Source organism: Macaca nemestrina, chromosome 15, assembly GCF_043159975.1.
Source record: "Macaca nemestrina isolate mMacNem1 chromosome 15, mMacNem.hap1, whole genome shotgun sequence".
In the NCBI taxonomy this organism is placed as follows: domain Eukaryota; kingdom Metazoa; phylum Chordata; class Mammalia; order Primates; family Cercopithecidae; genus Macaca; species Macaca nemestrina.
Window position 1 is genome coordinate 89,028,637 of NC_092139.1, and position 16,728 is coordinate 89,045,364.

The window sequence follows — 16,728 nt, forward strand, 5'->3', positions numbered from 1 at the left end:
AAAAATCAGCTGTCATTTTTATGGAGACTGAGAAGTCCCCTGATCTGTCCATTGCAAGCTGAAGACCCAGGAGAGCCGGTGTTGTGGATTTGTCCAAGCCCCAAGGCTTGAGAACCGGGGGAGCTGCTGGTCTAAGACTCAGTCCAAGGGCGGGAGAGGATCAAGATCTCACTCATGCAGTCACACACAAAGGAGGAATTCTCCCTGCTGGTGCCTTTTGTTGTATCCAGGCCTTCGATGGATTTCATGATGCCAACCACACGGAGGAGGGCAACGTACTAACTAACTGAGTTCAGGCATTCAAACGTGAATCTCATCTGGAAATACCCTCACAGACACATTCAGAAATAATGTTCAATCTGGGCACCTCATGGCCTGGTCCATTTGACCCATAAAACTTACCATTACCATCATTAAAATGGCACATGTTATGCATATTTTGTCATCATGAAAATTTACATTCTGAAAATAAAGTACAGTGTCTTAGCCCATTTGTGCTGCTATAACAGAATACTTGAGATTGAGTGATTTACAAAGAACAGACAATTGTTTCTCACAGTTCTGGAGGCTGGGCAGTCCAAGGTCCTGGTGAGGGCTTTTATACTGCATTCTCATGTGGCAAAGGCAGGAGGGCTGGAAGGAGAAAGCTAAAGGCTGCATGAAGCCTCTTTCCTAAGGGCCTTAATCCTTTCAAGAGTGAAGAGCTGTTATGCCCTAATTGCCTCTTAAAGGCCATCCCTTTTAATACTACCACGCTGGCAACATCTGAATTTTGAAGAGGACACATTCAAACTATAGCAGCAAGTTTAATTTGGAAATAATTCTACTCAAAAAAAAAAAAAGTTAGAATTGAGTAATAAGACCCTGTATATCCCCTCACTGGATGCAACAACAGGGTACATTAAGTCCTATCCAGGGGGCAGTCTCTCTTACTCTCTCTACTCCATCTTAGAAAATCAGCAATAATTTTCTGTCCACTCCATAATCCCATTTCACCAATTGCCCAAAATACCTACAGCAGTTACTTAATTATGTTTCCTGACAGCAGAGCGAGCCTAAAGGTAGGTGCCAGGCAGAGGTATCTGTGGGGTGGCCCAGATCTGGAGGGTCACAGAGACACAGGCACCACACAGCAGAGACACTGAGGGCCAGGAGCTCACTCGGATGAGGGACTTCAGCAGATCTTTCTCTCCTGAGCAAATCAGGTACAAAGAAATCAAGTTCCTATCATCAGAATAGACAAACAAGGACTTTAATCTCCTCAGCTGAACCCCACTGTCCAGGGAAGAAGTCTCTGAGCCCAAGCCCAGGTGAGGGTGGGGTGAGAAGATGAGCCAGGACACAGATTTGCATGGAGGCCCCGCCCTCCTCTGAGGCAGAAGGGATAAGACAGGGCTAGGGCAGGCCCAGTGCTGGGTTCTCAGAAGGCAGCGCTCTGGGGACGTCTCCGCCATGGCCTGGACTCTGCTTCTCCTCATCCTCCTCACTCAGGACACAGGTGATGCCTCCAGGGAAGGGGCCTCAGGGACCTCTGGACTGATTCTTGGTCTTCTGCTCCTTAGGCTTACCTGGGCCCAGCACTGACTCACTAGAGTGTGTTTTTTTTCCCCCTTTTTCCAGGATCCTGGGCTCAGTCTGCCCTGACTCAGCCTCGCTTAGTGTCCGGGTCTCCTGGACAGTCGGTCACCATCTCCTGCACGGGAACCAGCAGTGACATTGGATGTTATAACTATGTCTCCTGGTGCCATCTGCCCCCAGGCACATGATTTATGATGTCAGTAAGCGGCCCTCAGGGGTCTCTGATCACTTCTCTGTCTCCAAGTCTGGCAACATGGCCTCCCTGACCATCTCTGGGCTCCAGGCTAAGGACAAGGCTGATTATTACTGCTGCTCATACACAAGCAGCAACATTTTCCACAGTGGACATAAGATTGATTCTCAGGCTTCGAGTCTGGCAAGTAAGCTTCTTTGAGACTCCCTGAGATCCCACCAGTGAGACTGATCATTATTTCTGTCCCACACATCCCAAGTGATGAGGAAGTAAGATCAAAACCCTCCTGAGATTCCTGACTTGCGTCCTGACACCAGGGCTGTTGGGATTCCTGTCATTCCTTCAAGATTGTTCAAATAGGCAGTAACAATCACTTCCCTATGAGATACGAGAAGAGAATAATTCCATAGGAACCAAACCCATGAAGTCCACACTGAAGCCTGCCGAGTTCTCTGCAATCCAGTGCGACGGAGGGAGCATTTTCATGGGGACTTTTCAGAGTATGTGGAATGTCTGAGGAAACCACGCTCAGCCATGGGTTTCAGAGACAAAACTCTGGGAAATGAGCCCCAAAATCTCCTCAACCTGCAGCCTCTGTGGTCTGTTAGACTCAGCTATGCCTAGTAGAGATGGCCATGAGACACCTGTCCCCCACCTACTCAGGAGAGAGTGGAGCAGGCAACAGTGCAGAGAGAACCAGCAGCAGCCAGGCCAGGCCCTGCATCCAAAGCAGCCCCCAATCCCAACAGATTCTCAAGCTACAGCCCGGAGTACAGTCCCCACCTTCTGCAGGCTGAAGTGGGCTTCTCAGCATGGCCAAGCCATGACGGGGGATGGCAGTGTGTCCATGGGACACAGCCCTGCTGCCTGCCTGGCCCTCACGTCCCCTCCCTCCCCACCCTGGTTAAACTCTGCCCCAAAGGGCCCGGGTTCATTACTCAGGACACCTGGGTCAGGTCCTGTACTAGCCACCACTGCTCTCTGTTCTCTGAGCCACTTAGTCTCTTTTGGCCTCAGTGTTACCTGCTGTGAAGTGAGGAGGCTTATACTGAACTGAGTAGCTCTTTTCTTAATTCAAAATTAAAAGATAGAAAAACAATGAAAGTCATGTGAATTAAAGCCTGATGAGGGGATATCATTTAATGGGCTTCAATAGGCTTCAGGCATAGAACTTCTTGTCTTTCCTCTGCAGGGATTCCAAGAAAGGGGCTCAAAAGAGCTTGCTTTCTGTGTGGTGGGAGCAGCAGTGCCCAGCTGAGAATAAGCAGGAGAGTCCCAGTTTCATCAGGAAGACAGACTAGGCTAGTATAGAAATCTTCTCGGCACAAACTCTGAGAAGTGTTGAATAAAATAAAGATAAAGATAATTTCATGTTTTCATGGTGCCAACGACGGGTGATGTTAGCTCACAACTAAGCTGCAGTGCCTGAAACATCAGGAAATCACAGTGAATCATAGCTGCTCTTACTAGGTGGGAGGTGCACCAGTTTGCTTCCTAAGTGCATAGGAAACCTGGGTCCCTGTAGGATGGCACACGCGTCTCTCTAAATGTTGAAACCTTTGCAGAAGAGTTTCTGTTAACTCACTCTAATTAGTCCTGACTGAACAAAATCACTAGAGACGGGCATTTCAACCCTGAGACACTTCTATAGCCCCACCTTCCTGCACTGCCTGTGTGACCTCTCTGTGCTGGGCTGGGCAGGGCAGATCCGGTCATCCTGCACAGAATGGGGCTGGACTGTCTGGTCCTCAACTTCTGAAGTGACAGGTGCTGTGGGGTCACCTGGAAGAAAAAAGCCCCTGGGCTGAGTTTCCTCCACCAGCTGGGGGCAGCAGAGCTACAGCCAGGAGCAGTCAGGAGAAAGGCTGGGGCTGCCCAGCTGGGGCAAAGAGGAAGGCCAGCCTGGGGTTCAACAGGTGTCCAAGAATCGGTCTTCAGATTGAAAGCGAGGGCAGCTCATCCTATCCCCTCAGGTTGCAGTGACCACGCTTTGAGGGTCAGACTCATACAGTGTCACCCAAGGACACCGACAGAAGCCTGGCACAGTAAAGGGCACACCCGGGAAATGCAGCTGGAGGAGGCTGGGTCCAGATGTCAGCGTGGACAGCCTCCTCAAGAAGAGGATTCCCTGGGAGATGTCCAGAGGTCGAATTGGTCTAGGAGGGGGCACAGCGTGAGGTGACGGGGCTCCCAGATCCCGAGTCCTTCACCCAGGAAGGCTGTCTGAGTCTCCTGCCACTCTCAGGTCCTTGTCCTCCCTGTCCAGCAGCATCCTGGGGAGCTAAGCCCTCTGTCCTGGGCACTTCCAGACACACCCGACCCCTGCTCTCTCTGCCTCTCCTTCAAGCTCCAGGCTGACTCTGACTCAGGGGGCAGCTCCTGTGCTCAGGTGAGTCTCAGGTGGATGGGGTGAAGCATTTGGGATCCTGATCCCTTCATGGGGCATCCCCAGCCTCCTTAAGGAGACACTCTTCAGAAGGACAGGGCTTCTCACTTGCCTCAGCTCTGACCATGGGGCTGTCCATGCTCAGTGACAGGACACTGACCAGGGATCTGACTGAAGTGGCCAGGAGCCTGGCTGGAGTAACCAGGGACCACCCACCTTCTGGAGCTCACGTGCTGTGCAGAGACCATGACCCTGGGACCCCTGCAGAGACCATGGGGCCTAAAGTTAGATTATCAGTCCAGTGTGGTTTTCTCCTGCTTTTTGCAAGTTTACATAAAACATTGATGAGAAAAACATACATCAATAACAGACGAGCTGAGGGTGCCAATTGCTAATCTCTTGTGGCAATGAGGGGTGATGTAGAAGGAGCAGCACCATGGCTGAAATGAGACCAGAGGCCCTGTTGACTCCACAGGGGTGTGTGGTTGCTTAAATGACCCAACTATTCCTACTGAAGTAATTAGCAAGTGTCCTGATGACACAGCACAACATTCAGATGGAATGAACAAGAGGGGACTGAGTCTGAGGGACCAGCAGCAGGAAGATGATGGGTCCCTGGTCCACCTGCTGCTGAGTCAGGTGTCATCATGATCTCTCAGCAGAGCCCAGCTCAGCCCCATGGCCAACCTCCTGGAAGGTCCACAGCTCTGATGAGCCTGGCTCAGTACAGACCCCAGGTCAGCGAGGTTTGGGACAGTGGTCATGAGATCAATTCCCAGAAAGGTGACTGTGATCACAGGGCTTGAAGGCTGCAGCTGATTTTCTAATCTGAGACCCTGCTTCTTCCTCCTGTCACCTGTGCTCCCCCTGCAGCTGGTTTGAGTGACATCTCTCCAGGAGGAGTCGCAGAGGATGTAAATTTGCATAAACACTAAACACTGACTGCCCCCAAAAGCTGGAGAGGGAATAAGAGCGGCCTGGGAAGTCCAGCTGTGCTGTGGGCTCAGGAGGCAGAGCTCTGAACGTCTCACCATGGCCTGGATCCCTCTCCTGCTCCCCCTCCTCGCCCTCTGCACAGGTGCTGCGCCTAGGTTCAGTCCCCACAGACCCCAAGTTGGGCCTGACCTGAATCCTGAGCAAAGCCCCACCACTGCTGCTAGGGGGGATTCCTAGCAATGGGTCCTTTGTCTTCAAGCTCCCTCTCTTGTTCTTCCTTGCAGGCTCTGTGGCCTCCTATGAGCTGACACAGCCACCCTCGGTTTCGGTGTCCCCGGGACAGACGGCCAGGATCACCTGCTCTGGAGATGCATTGCCAAAAAATTATGCTTATTGGTACCAGCAGAAGCCAGGCCAGGTGCCTGTGCTGGTGATTTATAAAGACAGTGAGCGGCCCTCAGGGATTCCTGAACGTTTCTCTGGCTCCAGCTCAGGGACCACAGTCACCCTGACCGTCAGCGGGGCCCAGGCTGAGGATGAGGCTGACTATTACTGTTACTCTGGGGATGGCAACAGTCTCACAGTGACACAGGCAGATGGGGAAATGAGACACAAACCCCTTGCCATCTGTGTCACCTTCTCTCTCCAGCCCCAGGAGGACTGTGGACAAAGCCACGAACAAGTCTGGCCCAGTTCACCTCGATCTGAGATTCTGAGGCCTCCCTTCCAGATCTCCACGTAGGCCCTCCGGAAGGTGGGTTGAGAATAAATTTGGGCCTGGCAGGTCCAGTCAGTCCTGGTGTTTTCTGGGCTGGAGTGCAACTTTGGGAAAAATGACTTGAATGGAAGTACAGTCAGAAGGAGACATCTGCTGAGTGGTGATGGTCCCAGTATTTCCTCGCGTGGTGACTGAATCTAATGCAGTGACACTACTCTGTGGCCCAAATGCCCTGGGTTATTCCTCTGAGCTCCCCGTGTTTTACTGAGATGCTCCAACCCCCACTCTCATGGTATCCTGGTCTGAAGAATGATGGCCACTGCGGTGGGCACTGTGTGTCCGTCTAGATGCCCTTTTCAGGGCTCATGCATCCAGCATCCAAACAAGGCTGTGCAGGAGACTGTGACTTGTCACAGCTGTTCCCCACTGGAAAATGCCAGTGAGGTCAGAGAACTGCTCTCCCAATGATGTGCCTCCTTCATAGTGTGGTTCAGGTGCAACGCCTGCCTGGTCCCTAGATTTTAATGCCATGTTTTAATTTAAAATAACTTCAAAGTGTCTCCTGCTGAGCTCTCCAGTGTAACACATTCCCAGTCATACCTCTCACACTTTTCTTTCTGACAAAATTTTTTGAAACCCTTCTGCAATGAATTCTCCCTCTCAGAGTAGGATTCCAGGGAATTCACAAATGAACAAACAAACCAAAAACTGTCTAGAAGAAAGAGGATCCAAGAGGAGAGAACTGCACAGGGGATGCACTCTGGAGTCTGCAGATATTCATGAGCACCGATGAGCGCATGCATGGGAGGAAAACTTCTGTGATAGAGAAAACAACCATTCAAAGATTCAAAGACATTTGAGGGAACACTCCATAGAGCTCACACTCACACCCATCTGCACACACACACACACACACACACAATGAGAATAGTGCCTGGTCCTCCACTCCATGAAGAAAGACCTGAGTTAAAGGGTGTGAGGTTGCCGGGCGCGGTGGCTCAAGCCTGTAATCCCAGCACTTTGGGAGGCCGAGACGGGCGGATCACGAGGTCAGGAAATCGAGACCATCCTGGCTAACATGGTGAAACCCCGTCTCTACTAAAAAATACAAAAAACTAGCCGGGCGAGGTGGCGGGCGCCTGTAGTCCCAGCTACTCGGGAGGCTGAGGCAGGAGAATGGCGTAAACCCGGGAGGCGGAGCTTGCAGTGAGCTGAGATCCGGCCACTGCGCTCCAGCCCGGGCGACAGAGCGAGACTCTGTCTCAAAAAAAAAAAAAAAAGAAAAAAATAATAATAAAGGGTGTGAGGTTGACCAGTGAGAAGAGCTTTACCTCAGCACTGGGGAAAACGTTGCCCTAGACAAAAGGCATCTCTGGTGTCAACTAAGAAAGTGTAAGGCCCCTGTGCTGATGCCTATGTCAAAGACCATCACATGTATTTTAACCAACTAGCCTAGAGTTGTCACCAAGAGTTTGATCTTACAAATAATCCTGCAATGAACATCCCTATTCGGACTCCTTGGGGTAATCTGAAGATTACCATAGAATAAATCTCTAGGCATTGAATTGCTGGGTCAAAAAGAAGTATGTTTGTAATTTTCACCGATTATTCTCGGATTCCTATTCATGGGGGGTTGTACCAATTTACAATGCCAGCCATAAATCTTTGATGTGAGTATGCTGTTGAAAGTTTGGGTTTTTGCCAACATGGGAGATTAAAATTTTGTTATCATGTTACAGTGATATTTTGGATCTCTCCTATTCTGCTTGAGGTTGAACATTTTATCAAACATTTTGGTGCTCTTTAGTTTTTAGAATTTAGTAAACTTTTTTCTTAAGTGGCCAGGTAGAGAGGGTTTTAGTGCCTGTGGGCCAAGAGTCAACTTCGACCGTATTATGGAGGAACTTATAACTCCAGTTACCATGTAACCTTTTAAAGCTTTAAAAACCACTCTCAGCTCTGGAACCACACAAAACAGGTGACACACCAGGAGTGGCCACAGGATGCGGTTTAATAGTCCCTGGTTTGTAGGGTCATTTGAAGTTGAAAAACTTCACCAGCATATATTTTAGGTGGAGATCTTTTTGTGGGTAACACTATATTTCACCTCCTATAGTGGCCTGAGGTTTCTCTCTAGATAAGAACACACTTTTATCATTTTTTTGGATGGATTTTGGGTCTATCCGTGACAGCCCTGTGTCATAAACTCCTAACTTTTGTGTCCGTCCTTTTACTGTGATTCTTGGGAGTGTGACAGTATATCAGGAATATACTCCCCAAGGTGGAAAATCAGAGAGAGGGAGGGGCAAGTGGGCAAAGAAGCTTGTACCAAAGCTGGAATATAGAGTGCAGGCTCAGAGAAAAGGGTCCTAATATCGGCATTTGACTGAAGCCAAAACCACAAGAGAACATAGGGGTTCTGAGGGTGACAAATAAAAACATAGTTTAAGTTTTGATGCATTCATTCTTTTTATAATCCACAAAAATTCTAAAACTCAGAATTTAACAATGGGATAAGGAAGAGAGCTTGAGATGTTAAACTATAAAGACCCCAAGGCAAGTTGCCAGGAAAAGAACAGGACCTTTTTGGTGGAACTATGTTTATGCTGCAAATTACCCTTTTCTATATGTCTATATATATATTTAGGTATAAGGGAACATCTCATGGAACATCCTTCTTCACTAGTCAAAGATCACCCTCACCCAAGGAGGGAACCTAAAGGGAATGTCAATATGAAACACAAAACATAATGCACTTTTGTATAACCATTAAGAGAGTCTCTATTTGCATATCAAAATGTGGATGCTTAATGTTAACTTTGGAAATAGTAGGTTAATATGCATATGAGATGAATTTTCTTGTGACTATTTCTGTCTGTGATTTATCTTTCTTAATAAGGACATTCTCTGCCCTTAGAACAATTAAACTTGTGATATTTTTTGTTCTATTATCTGTATCAGCTCTGTTTTTTTTCAAACGGTGGCAAAGATATCCCATGGCTAATGATTAATAAATTCAGTTAAGGGTATTTAAACTATTTCAAGAGTGGACAGTTGTGATTTCCCCACCTCTAACTCACAGATGTTGCTGATGCTGACTCGCTCTTCTCTTCTAATCTTAGCAAATAAAGTGGGAGCATTTACTTTTCTGAAGACCCAGATGACAGCAGGAGAGAGGAGGTGAAACCCCTCAAAGCTGTTTTCCTTTAAACCCTCAGGATGAATCACCCTGGAGAATCCCCCACACTTGAGTTGGATGATATCTAAATGAGAGTTTGGTCTTAGAGTTGATGCTGAGTTAGTTCAGGATTTGGGCTGTTGGGATGGGGTGAATGTGCTTTACAAGTGAAAAATGCATGAGTGTTTGGGTCCGTAGGTTGGAGAGTTCCTGGCTGCTTTATGTGCCCCTGAATTCATACAATGAAGCTCTTAGGCACAGTGTGTGAGTTAATTTGGAGAGTCTTTAAAGAGGTGATTAAGTGAAAATGAGGTCATGAGGGAGGGTTCTTATTCAATCTGACTGGTGTTCTTCTGAGAAGAGAAAATTTTCACACACAGAAATGAGACACCAGAGATGAACGTGTAGAGGAAAGAGCATGTGAGGACACAGCAAGGAGGTAGCGACCTGCAAGCCAAGGAGAGAGACCTCAGGGGAATCCAAACCTATAAACCCTTTCATCTTGACTCCCCAGCTTCAGAACTGTGAGAAAATAAGTGTCTGCTCTTTAGGCCAGCAGGCCTTTGGTATCTCATTAAGGTAGCACTAGCAAATGAAAACAAAAGGGACCCCAAAGACCTTGGATGTGGGAGAAGGAAGGGATGGAGCAGGGTGCAGGAGGCAGGGCAGGGAGGGGCTGGAAGTTCAGGCTCTGAGGTGCATCTCCTGGGTGGAATCCTGACTCCACTCACTGCTCTCTGGGGACTTGGGGAAAAACAATTAACCTCCAATAGTAAATCCCTAACAAAGATCGGGCCTTGAGCATAGGGTTCCTCATCCTCTTATTCCCTATGATGCAAGTCTTATTGAAGTCACGCTTGTAAAACACTCAGCAATGTATCTGGCATACACTATGGTCTCAGAAGTGGTTGTTCTGAATTTTCTAGTGATGTGTGGAGGATGGCATTGGTCCTGTGGGCAGAGGGGGCACTGTGGACCTTGGTTTGAGGACTCTGAAAAACACCAAGTCCCCTGGTGGTGCGTAAGTGCGAAGAGCCTCACAGATGCTTCCTCCCAGGCCCCTTCTATTGGGTAAAATTTACTCTCCACTCCTGACACCCATCTGGTCCTTCTTATGACTTTAGTAAATTGCCAGTATGAAGGGCTAAGGCTCAGGGCTCAGATGAGAGCTAAGACAGGCACACTGGGGAATGAGGAGTAGATTTGCATCCTCTGCTCATCAGGGAGCCCACCCAACAAAGACACAAGAATAAAAGAAGTACATTTGCATGAAGAGCCTCTCCTTCCTATGATAAGAGAGGCCTGAAGGTCCCTCCCCAGCCGTGGGCTCAGAGACAGAACTCTGGACCATCTCTGCCATGGCCTAGACCACTCCCCTGCTCACCCTCCTCATTGTCTGTGCTGCCTCCCAGGGCTCAGCACCCACAGGACCAGAGATCAGCCTGGCCCTGAGCTTCAGCTCAGCACAAGGAGTGATGCAGAGTGTGAGGCTCTGGGAATGACCCTCATCCTCATAATTACCTCTCCTGTCTTCTCTTGTAGGCTCTGTGGCCTCCTCTAAGCTGACTCAGGAGTCAACAGCGTCTGTGACCCTGGGACAGTCAGCCACGGTAACCTGCCAGGGAGACAACCTAAGAAGCCATGGTACAAACTGGCACCAGGAGACACCAGGCCAGGCTCCTGTGTGGGTCATACATGGAAACAAAAAACCAGCCCTCAGGGATCCCAGATCAATTCTCTGGCTCCAATTCAGGAACCCCAGATCAATTCTCTGGCTCCAACTCAGGAACACAGCCATCCTGACCATCACCAGGGCTTAGGCTGAACATGAAGCTGACTATTACTGTCACTCATGGGAAAGCAGTGCTACTCATCTCACAATGGGACAGATAGATTGGGAAGTGAGATCTAAAGACCTTTGCTGTCTGTGTCACCCTCTTTCTCCAGGCCTAGCAGGACTGTGGAGGCAGCCATGAGCAGGGCAGGCCTCCTGGGTCACTTGGATTGAAGCCCTTCAGTCTGCGCTTCCCTCCAGAGCTCCAGGCAGGCTCTGCAGAGAGTGGGTCAGGATAGGATTTGGGGTTGGCAGAACCAGGTTGTCCTGCTGTTATTGGAATGGATATACCTTGGTTCAAGGTGACCTGCATGGAAGGATAGTAAGAGGGAGACAGTTACTGAGTGCTCATGGTCGCTGAATTTCCTCCTGTGTGTTGACTGAACCCAAGGCAGTACCTCTACTCTGTGGCCCAAGTACCCTGGATTATTTCTCCAAACTACCCATGTTTAACTGAGACCCTCAAGCCCCAGCTTTGTGCATCCTGATGTTCTGAACATGGAAACTTTTCATAGTGAGCACCGTGACATACCTTAGATTCCCATTTCAGGACTTACGAACCCACCATCCACCCAGGGCTGCAGGGAGACCCTGGTTTCTCACAACTCTTCCCCACCAGAAAATGCCGCACAGTGCAGAGAATAGCTTTGCTCAGAGAATTGCTCATTTCAGAATATGTTTCAGGGGCAATGGCTCCCTGATGCCTTAATCTGAAAGTCATGCTTTAATTTTAGACCCTGAATATCACATTGAAGTCCCTCCTAGCATAGGACTCAATTGTAAAACATTCCCAGTCACGCTTCCCACACTTCTTTCCTGAGAATATATCCTGACACCCTACTGCATGCAATCCTCCCTCTCAGAGTAGGATTCCAGGGAACTCAAAATTAAAAACAAACAAACAAACAAAAAAGCCAGTCTAGAGGGAGGTGTATTGAAGAGGAGAGAGTTGCACAAGGAGAAAACTCTGAAGTTGCAAATATTCATGCACTGATGAGCACTTGTGTGTAAAGAAACTCACTCTGAAAGAGAAAGACACTTGAGGGAACACTCCACATAAAACACACACACACACACACACACACACTCACTCCAGTCACAGAGGAAAGGCCTGAGTTACGGGGCATGAGGTGGACTCGTCAGAAGAGCTTCAGCTCAGTATTGGAGAAAATGTCGCCCAGACATAGGGCTACTCTGCTTTCAACTAAGAAAGTGTAGAAGCAAACTGAGAAAAGTCAAGACAGTTTCCAAGTAACTTTACTGAATCCAAAAATAAAAGACAAAAATAGAGAAGAAAATGCAAAAGAATTATAAACTCAGCAAGGAGAAATTCCCAGTGATTGGCATTCTATCAATATTTCCTGCAAGAAAAAGAGAAAATGTGTGCTCTAAAACAGTGAAAAACGAATCAATCCAAAGTGGCAATAAAACTGCACACATGATAGACCTTGTAGGCAAGAATTTTAAAGCAGTTCGTATAACTCTTTTCTCCTTGCTCATGAGAATAGAGGATTGATTGAATGTGTTAAGTGGAGAAATGGAAGGCATAAAGAAAGATCCAAGTTAAACTTTTGGAACTGGACCTTCTTTCTTTCTGCTGGACAGCAGAGAAAACTGTCTTCTCCAGGTTTATGCCCCTTCTTAGCAAGGTTTGGTTTCATAACTGCCTGAGGTGAAGATCTCAAGCCTCCCTTTCAATGTAGGAGAATCTGAAAATCCTCCAGTTCCACAGCTCCCTATAGGGATGGCAGAAGCCTCAATGTGGGTCAGGGTGTCCTTGTGCCCAGTGTTGCCTCCCTCACTTAGTTTCACACCAGCTGCGCAAGCAAATTTCCATCTCAGAGTCTGCTTCCAGGCATCCCAAAATAACATAACAAGTCATCCCCAACGTGAGCCATCAGGAACCTGAGGAGGCCACAGTATACCAGAAAGCACCGGTTTATTCCTAATGATCATTCTGAGTCTGCAAATGCCCAATGAGATCTGAGTGTTTCTTGCATTTGTACGGAATGAAAAGGGCCCTGGCATGCCAGGTGCTCTGGGATCAGAGGGAGAGTTGAAGTCAGATCCTCCTCCAGGAATTCAGGGTCAGGGGAGGCAGCCTCACCCCAAGCAGAGACCACAGATGCACCCACAGGGGAAGCTACAGGATGGATGTTGCCCACCTCCACCCTCCACATCCTGTGAAAAAAATCATTCTTTCCACCCCTCCTTCAGCCATCAAAGTTGACACTTTAAAAGCCACAAGAGCCTACACTTGTCAACAGAAAACCCACTCACATCTCCATCAACCACACAATCTCCACATAAAGATTCTTCAAAAAATAATAACAGTAGCCACGAAAAGGTATCTAAAATGTTACATAAATAATTGAACTTAGATTACATATGAAAATGATACTATTTTTGATATGCGAGGTAAATAAAATATAATATTTGAAGTCATTTACCTTCTTCTCTTTATATGTCTAACGTGGCGGACTAGACCTTGGGATTCCCCTGAGGCTCACATTATATTGTGATTGAACAGTGCTGGTCTGCACCCCTTCAGGTAACAGGGGCTGAGGAGTGACCTGGTGCAGGAAGCCCCATCTCCATCTATAGGACATCAGTGTGAACACAGGGAGAGGCACGGGTGCAAGAGAAATGAGAACAGGAGTGTGGACCACCTGCTTGTGCACGGGACTGAGCCTTCACTTTGAGCCAAATAAACTTTTTTTTACTATCTTCAATTACGAACAAGAGGACTTTCCTGGACTTCTTTAGGTTTTGAGATTTGTGCCCCTTCAGGTTTGGTGCTGTCTGGACTCCCAGCCAGGGGACACTGAGGAAATCCAGGAGTCTCACACTGACTCTGTTGCATTTCGTCTGCTGGGAGCACCCCAAACCATTGTGTACGATTTCCTTTCCTGGTGCTCAAATAGCTGCTCCATGCACTTGTCGTGGTTTCAGAGATGAATCTAGGTGGGAAGACAGGATAGTGTATGTTATGATATTTAAATGGAAACTGAATCCATTAATTGTTTTTGGTTTTGTTGTTGTTGTTTGTTTTGTTTTGTTTTTGAGAGAGAGAGTCTCGCTCTGTTGCCCAGGCTGGAGTGCAGTGGTGCAATCTCGGCTCACTGCAACCTCTACCTCCCAGGTTCAAGCGACTCTCCTGCCTCAGCCTCCTGAGCAGCTGGGATTACAAGCCCCCACCACTATGCCCAGCTGATTTTTGTATTTTAGTAGAAATGTGGTTTCACCATATTGGTCAGGCTGATCTCGAGCTCTTGACCTCAGGTGACCCACCTGTCTTAGCCTCCTAAAGTGCTAGGATTATAAAGGTGAGCCACTATGCCTGGCCCAATAGTTTTTTAAATATGAAATGTTAAGAGAGATTTGTCATAGGCAATGAGAAAGGTGAAAATAGATTAAAAGCGTTTTAAGGAAAAAAAACAAAAATATACTTGTAGACTGTGTGCCTTCAGTGTTGCAGGGTTGAGAGAGGTCAGTTTTATGGTCCCCAAAGGATGTGCTAAGATGGAGGAAACCAAGAAAGTAAAAAACACACATATCTGTGACTCAAAACAAAAATCAAAGTAAAATGGAAAAAATCTTTCAATAAAACATTCCCAATAAATATCACTCTGGTGCACTCAGAAATGCCTGTTACCAAACTTTCCCTTTCCCTTACTGGGTCATATTCCCATGGATCACCTGTGTGCAGTGTGGACTGAGCCTCCCTCTGAAAAAATTAAGTTCCTGCCATCAGAATAGACAAACAAGGACTTTAATCTCCTCAGCTGAGCCCCACTGTCCAGGGAAGCAGAAGCCTCTGAGCCCAGGCCCAGGTGAGGGTGGGGTGAGGAGAGGAGCTCAGGACGCAGATTTGCATGGAGGCCCCGCCCTCCTCTGAGGCAGAGGAGATAACACAGGGCTGGGGGCAGGTCCAGTGCTGGGGTCTCAGAAGGCAGCGCTCTCAGGACGTCTCCACCATGGCCTGGACTCTGCTCCTCGTCACCCTCCTCACTCAGGGCACAGGTGACACCTCCAGGGAAGGGGCTTCAGGGGCCTCTGGGCTGATTCTTGGTCTCCTGCTCCTCAGGCTCACCTGGGCCCAGCACTGACTCACTAGAGTTTCTCCCTCTTTCCAGGATCCTGGGCTCACTCTGCCCCGACTCAGCCTCCCTCTGTGTCTGGGTCTCCTGGACAGTCGGTCACCATCTCCTGCACTGGAACCAGCAGTGACGTTGGTGGTTATAACTATGTCTCCTGGTACCAGCAGCACCCAGGCAAAGCCCCCAAACTCATGATTTATGAGGTTAGTAAGCGGCCCTCAGGGGTCTCTGATCGCTTCTCTGGCTCCAAGTCTGGCAACACGGCCTCCCTGACCATCTCTGGGCTCCAGGCTGAGGACGAGGCTGATTATTACTGTTGTTCATATACAACCAGTAGCACTTTCCACAGTGGTCCAAGTTCATGGGGAACTGAGACCAAAACCTGCCCTGGGCTCTCAGGCTCCCTTTCTGCTCTGAAGATGCTTCCTCACCCAGTGCAAGGGGCTTCCTGCAGCACGGCCTTGAGAATTCTTCTCTCCCAGCTCCTCTCCTTTCCCACCATGAAGTTCAAAAGGAAACCTGCCCTGTGGTTTCTCATCCAGGACAGGGACAGCTTCCTGATGCTTGTGTGCTGTGGTCCCTGAATTCACAACTCTTCCTAGCTCTTCAAATGCAGGGACAATGACAAGGAGCTTCCTGATTGGTGCAGTCACTGCTTTTTTCAGTGTCTCTCCACCCTAAATGCATCACCATCTCCCACACTGTGGGTAGAATTTTAGTCAACTACATTCTAATGGTTATCGCCACAACTTTGATCTTAGAAATAAGAGTGCAGCGAACATCCCTATGCAGCCTCCTTTGAGTTCCTGTGTGAATATGATCATAGGATTCATTTCTAAAAGTGAAATTGCTATTCAGAAAGACGTGTGCTTGTAATTTTCTCCCATTGTTGTCAGATTCCCCTCCAGAGGGGTTCTTCCAATTTTCAACGCCAGCCAGAAGTACTTGTTCAGAGTACATTGTTGAAAGTGTAAATTTTTGCCAACCTACCAGACTCAAAAATGGTAACTTGTTACAGTTTTACTTTTGAGTCTCCTCTTCTGCTTAAGATTGGGCCTTTTCAGAAATAATTCAGTACATTTTCTTTTTTAGGATTTGGTAAACTTTTTCTTAAATATCCAGGTAAGGAGAATTTGAGTCTTTGAGGCCAGGCACGGTGGCTCACGCCTGTAATTCCAAGCACTTTAGAAGAGTAGGACGGGTCAACTGCTTGCTCCCAGGAGTTGAGATTAGCCTGGGCCTCACAGTGAACGCTCATCTCTATTAAACTAAAGAACATAAAAATAAATTTAAAAAAGAATTCGTTTAGTCTTTGTGGCTCAAGAATCAACCTTGGGGATATTCCATAGGTACGTATAGCATCATTTACAATGTAAACATTTAAAATGATAAAAAACACTGTCATCTCTGAGTCATACAAAAACAGGTGTCAGGCCAGGGATGATCACAGGATGTGGTTGAACAGTCCTTGGTTTGTACGTTTATCTGAAGGTTGAAAATTCCACCAGCACATGATCTAGGTGGGGATCTCTCTGTGAGGGTCACTGTATTTCACCTGTATTAGGCTGAGGACTTTCACTGGATAAGAACATGCTCATATCGTCTATTTGACTGGATCATGGGTTTAAGACAGCCCTGGGTCACAATCACATAACATTTTTCTGCATTGCTTGCTCTGAGTTTTGGGAGAGCTTTAATTTATCAGAAATAGACTCCTCTTAAGGCAAAAGTCTGAGGGAGTGGGAGGGGCACGTGGGCCAGAAAGCTTGTACCAAAGCTAGAATATCCAGGGCAGCCTCAAAGAG

The 16,728-nt window shown here is 47.8% G+C and overlaps 1 protein-coding gene across 1 annotated transcript; it reads left to right on the plus strand.

The window, feature by feature from the left end:
• The first annotated feature begins 1,452 nt into the window (after window positions 1-1,452).
• LOC105464696 (uncharacterized) lies at window positions 1,453-10,942 on the plus strand. Its single transcript, XM_071078926.1, is given in 8 exon segments — window positions 1,453-1,498; window positions 1,621-1,740; window positions 1,743-1,958; window positions 5,113-5,235; window positions 5,378-5,775; window positions 10,402-10,471; window positions 10,532-10,599; window positions 10,937-10,942. Coding segments are annotated over 8 exon segments (1,047 nt in total).
• The last annotated feature ends 5,786 nt before the right edge of the window (window positions 10,943-16,728 follow it).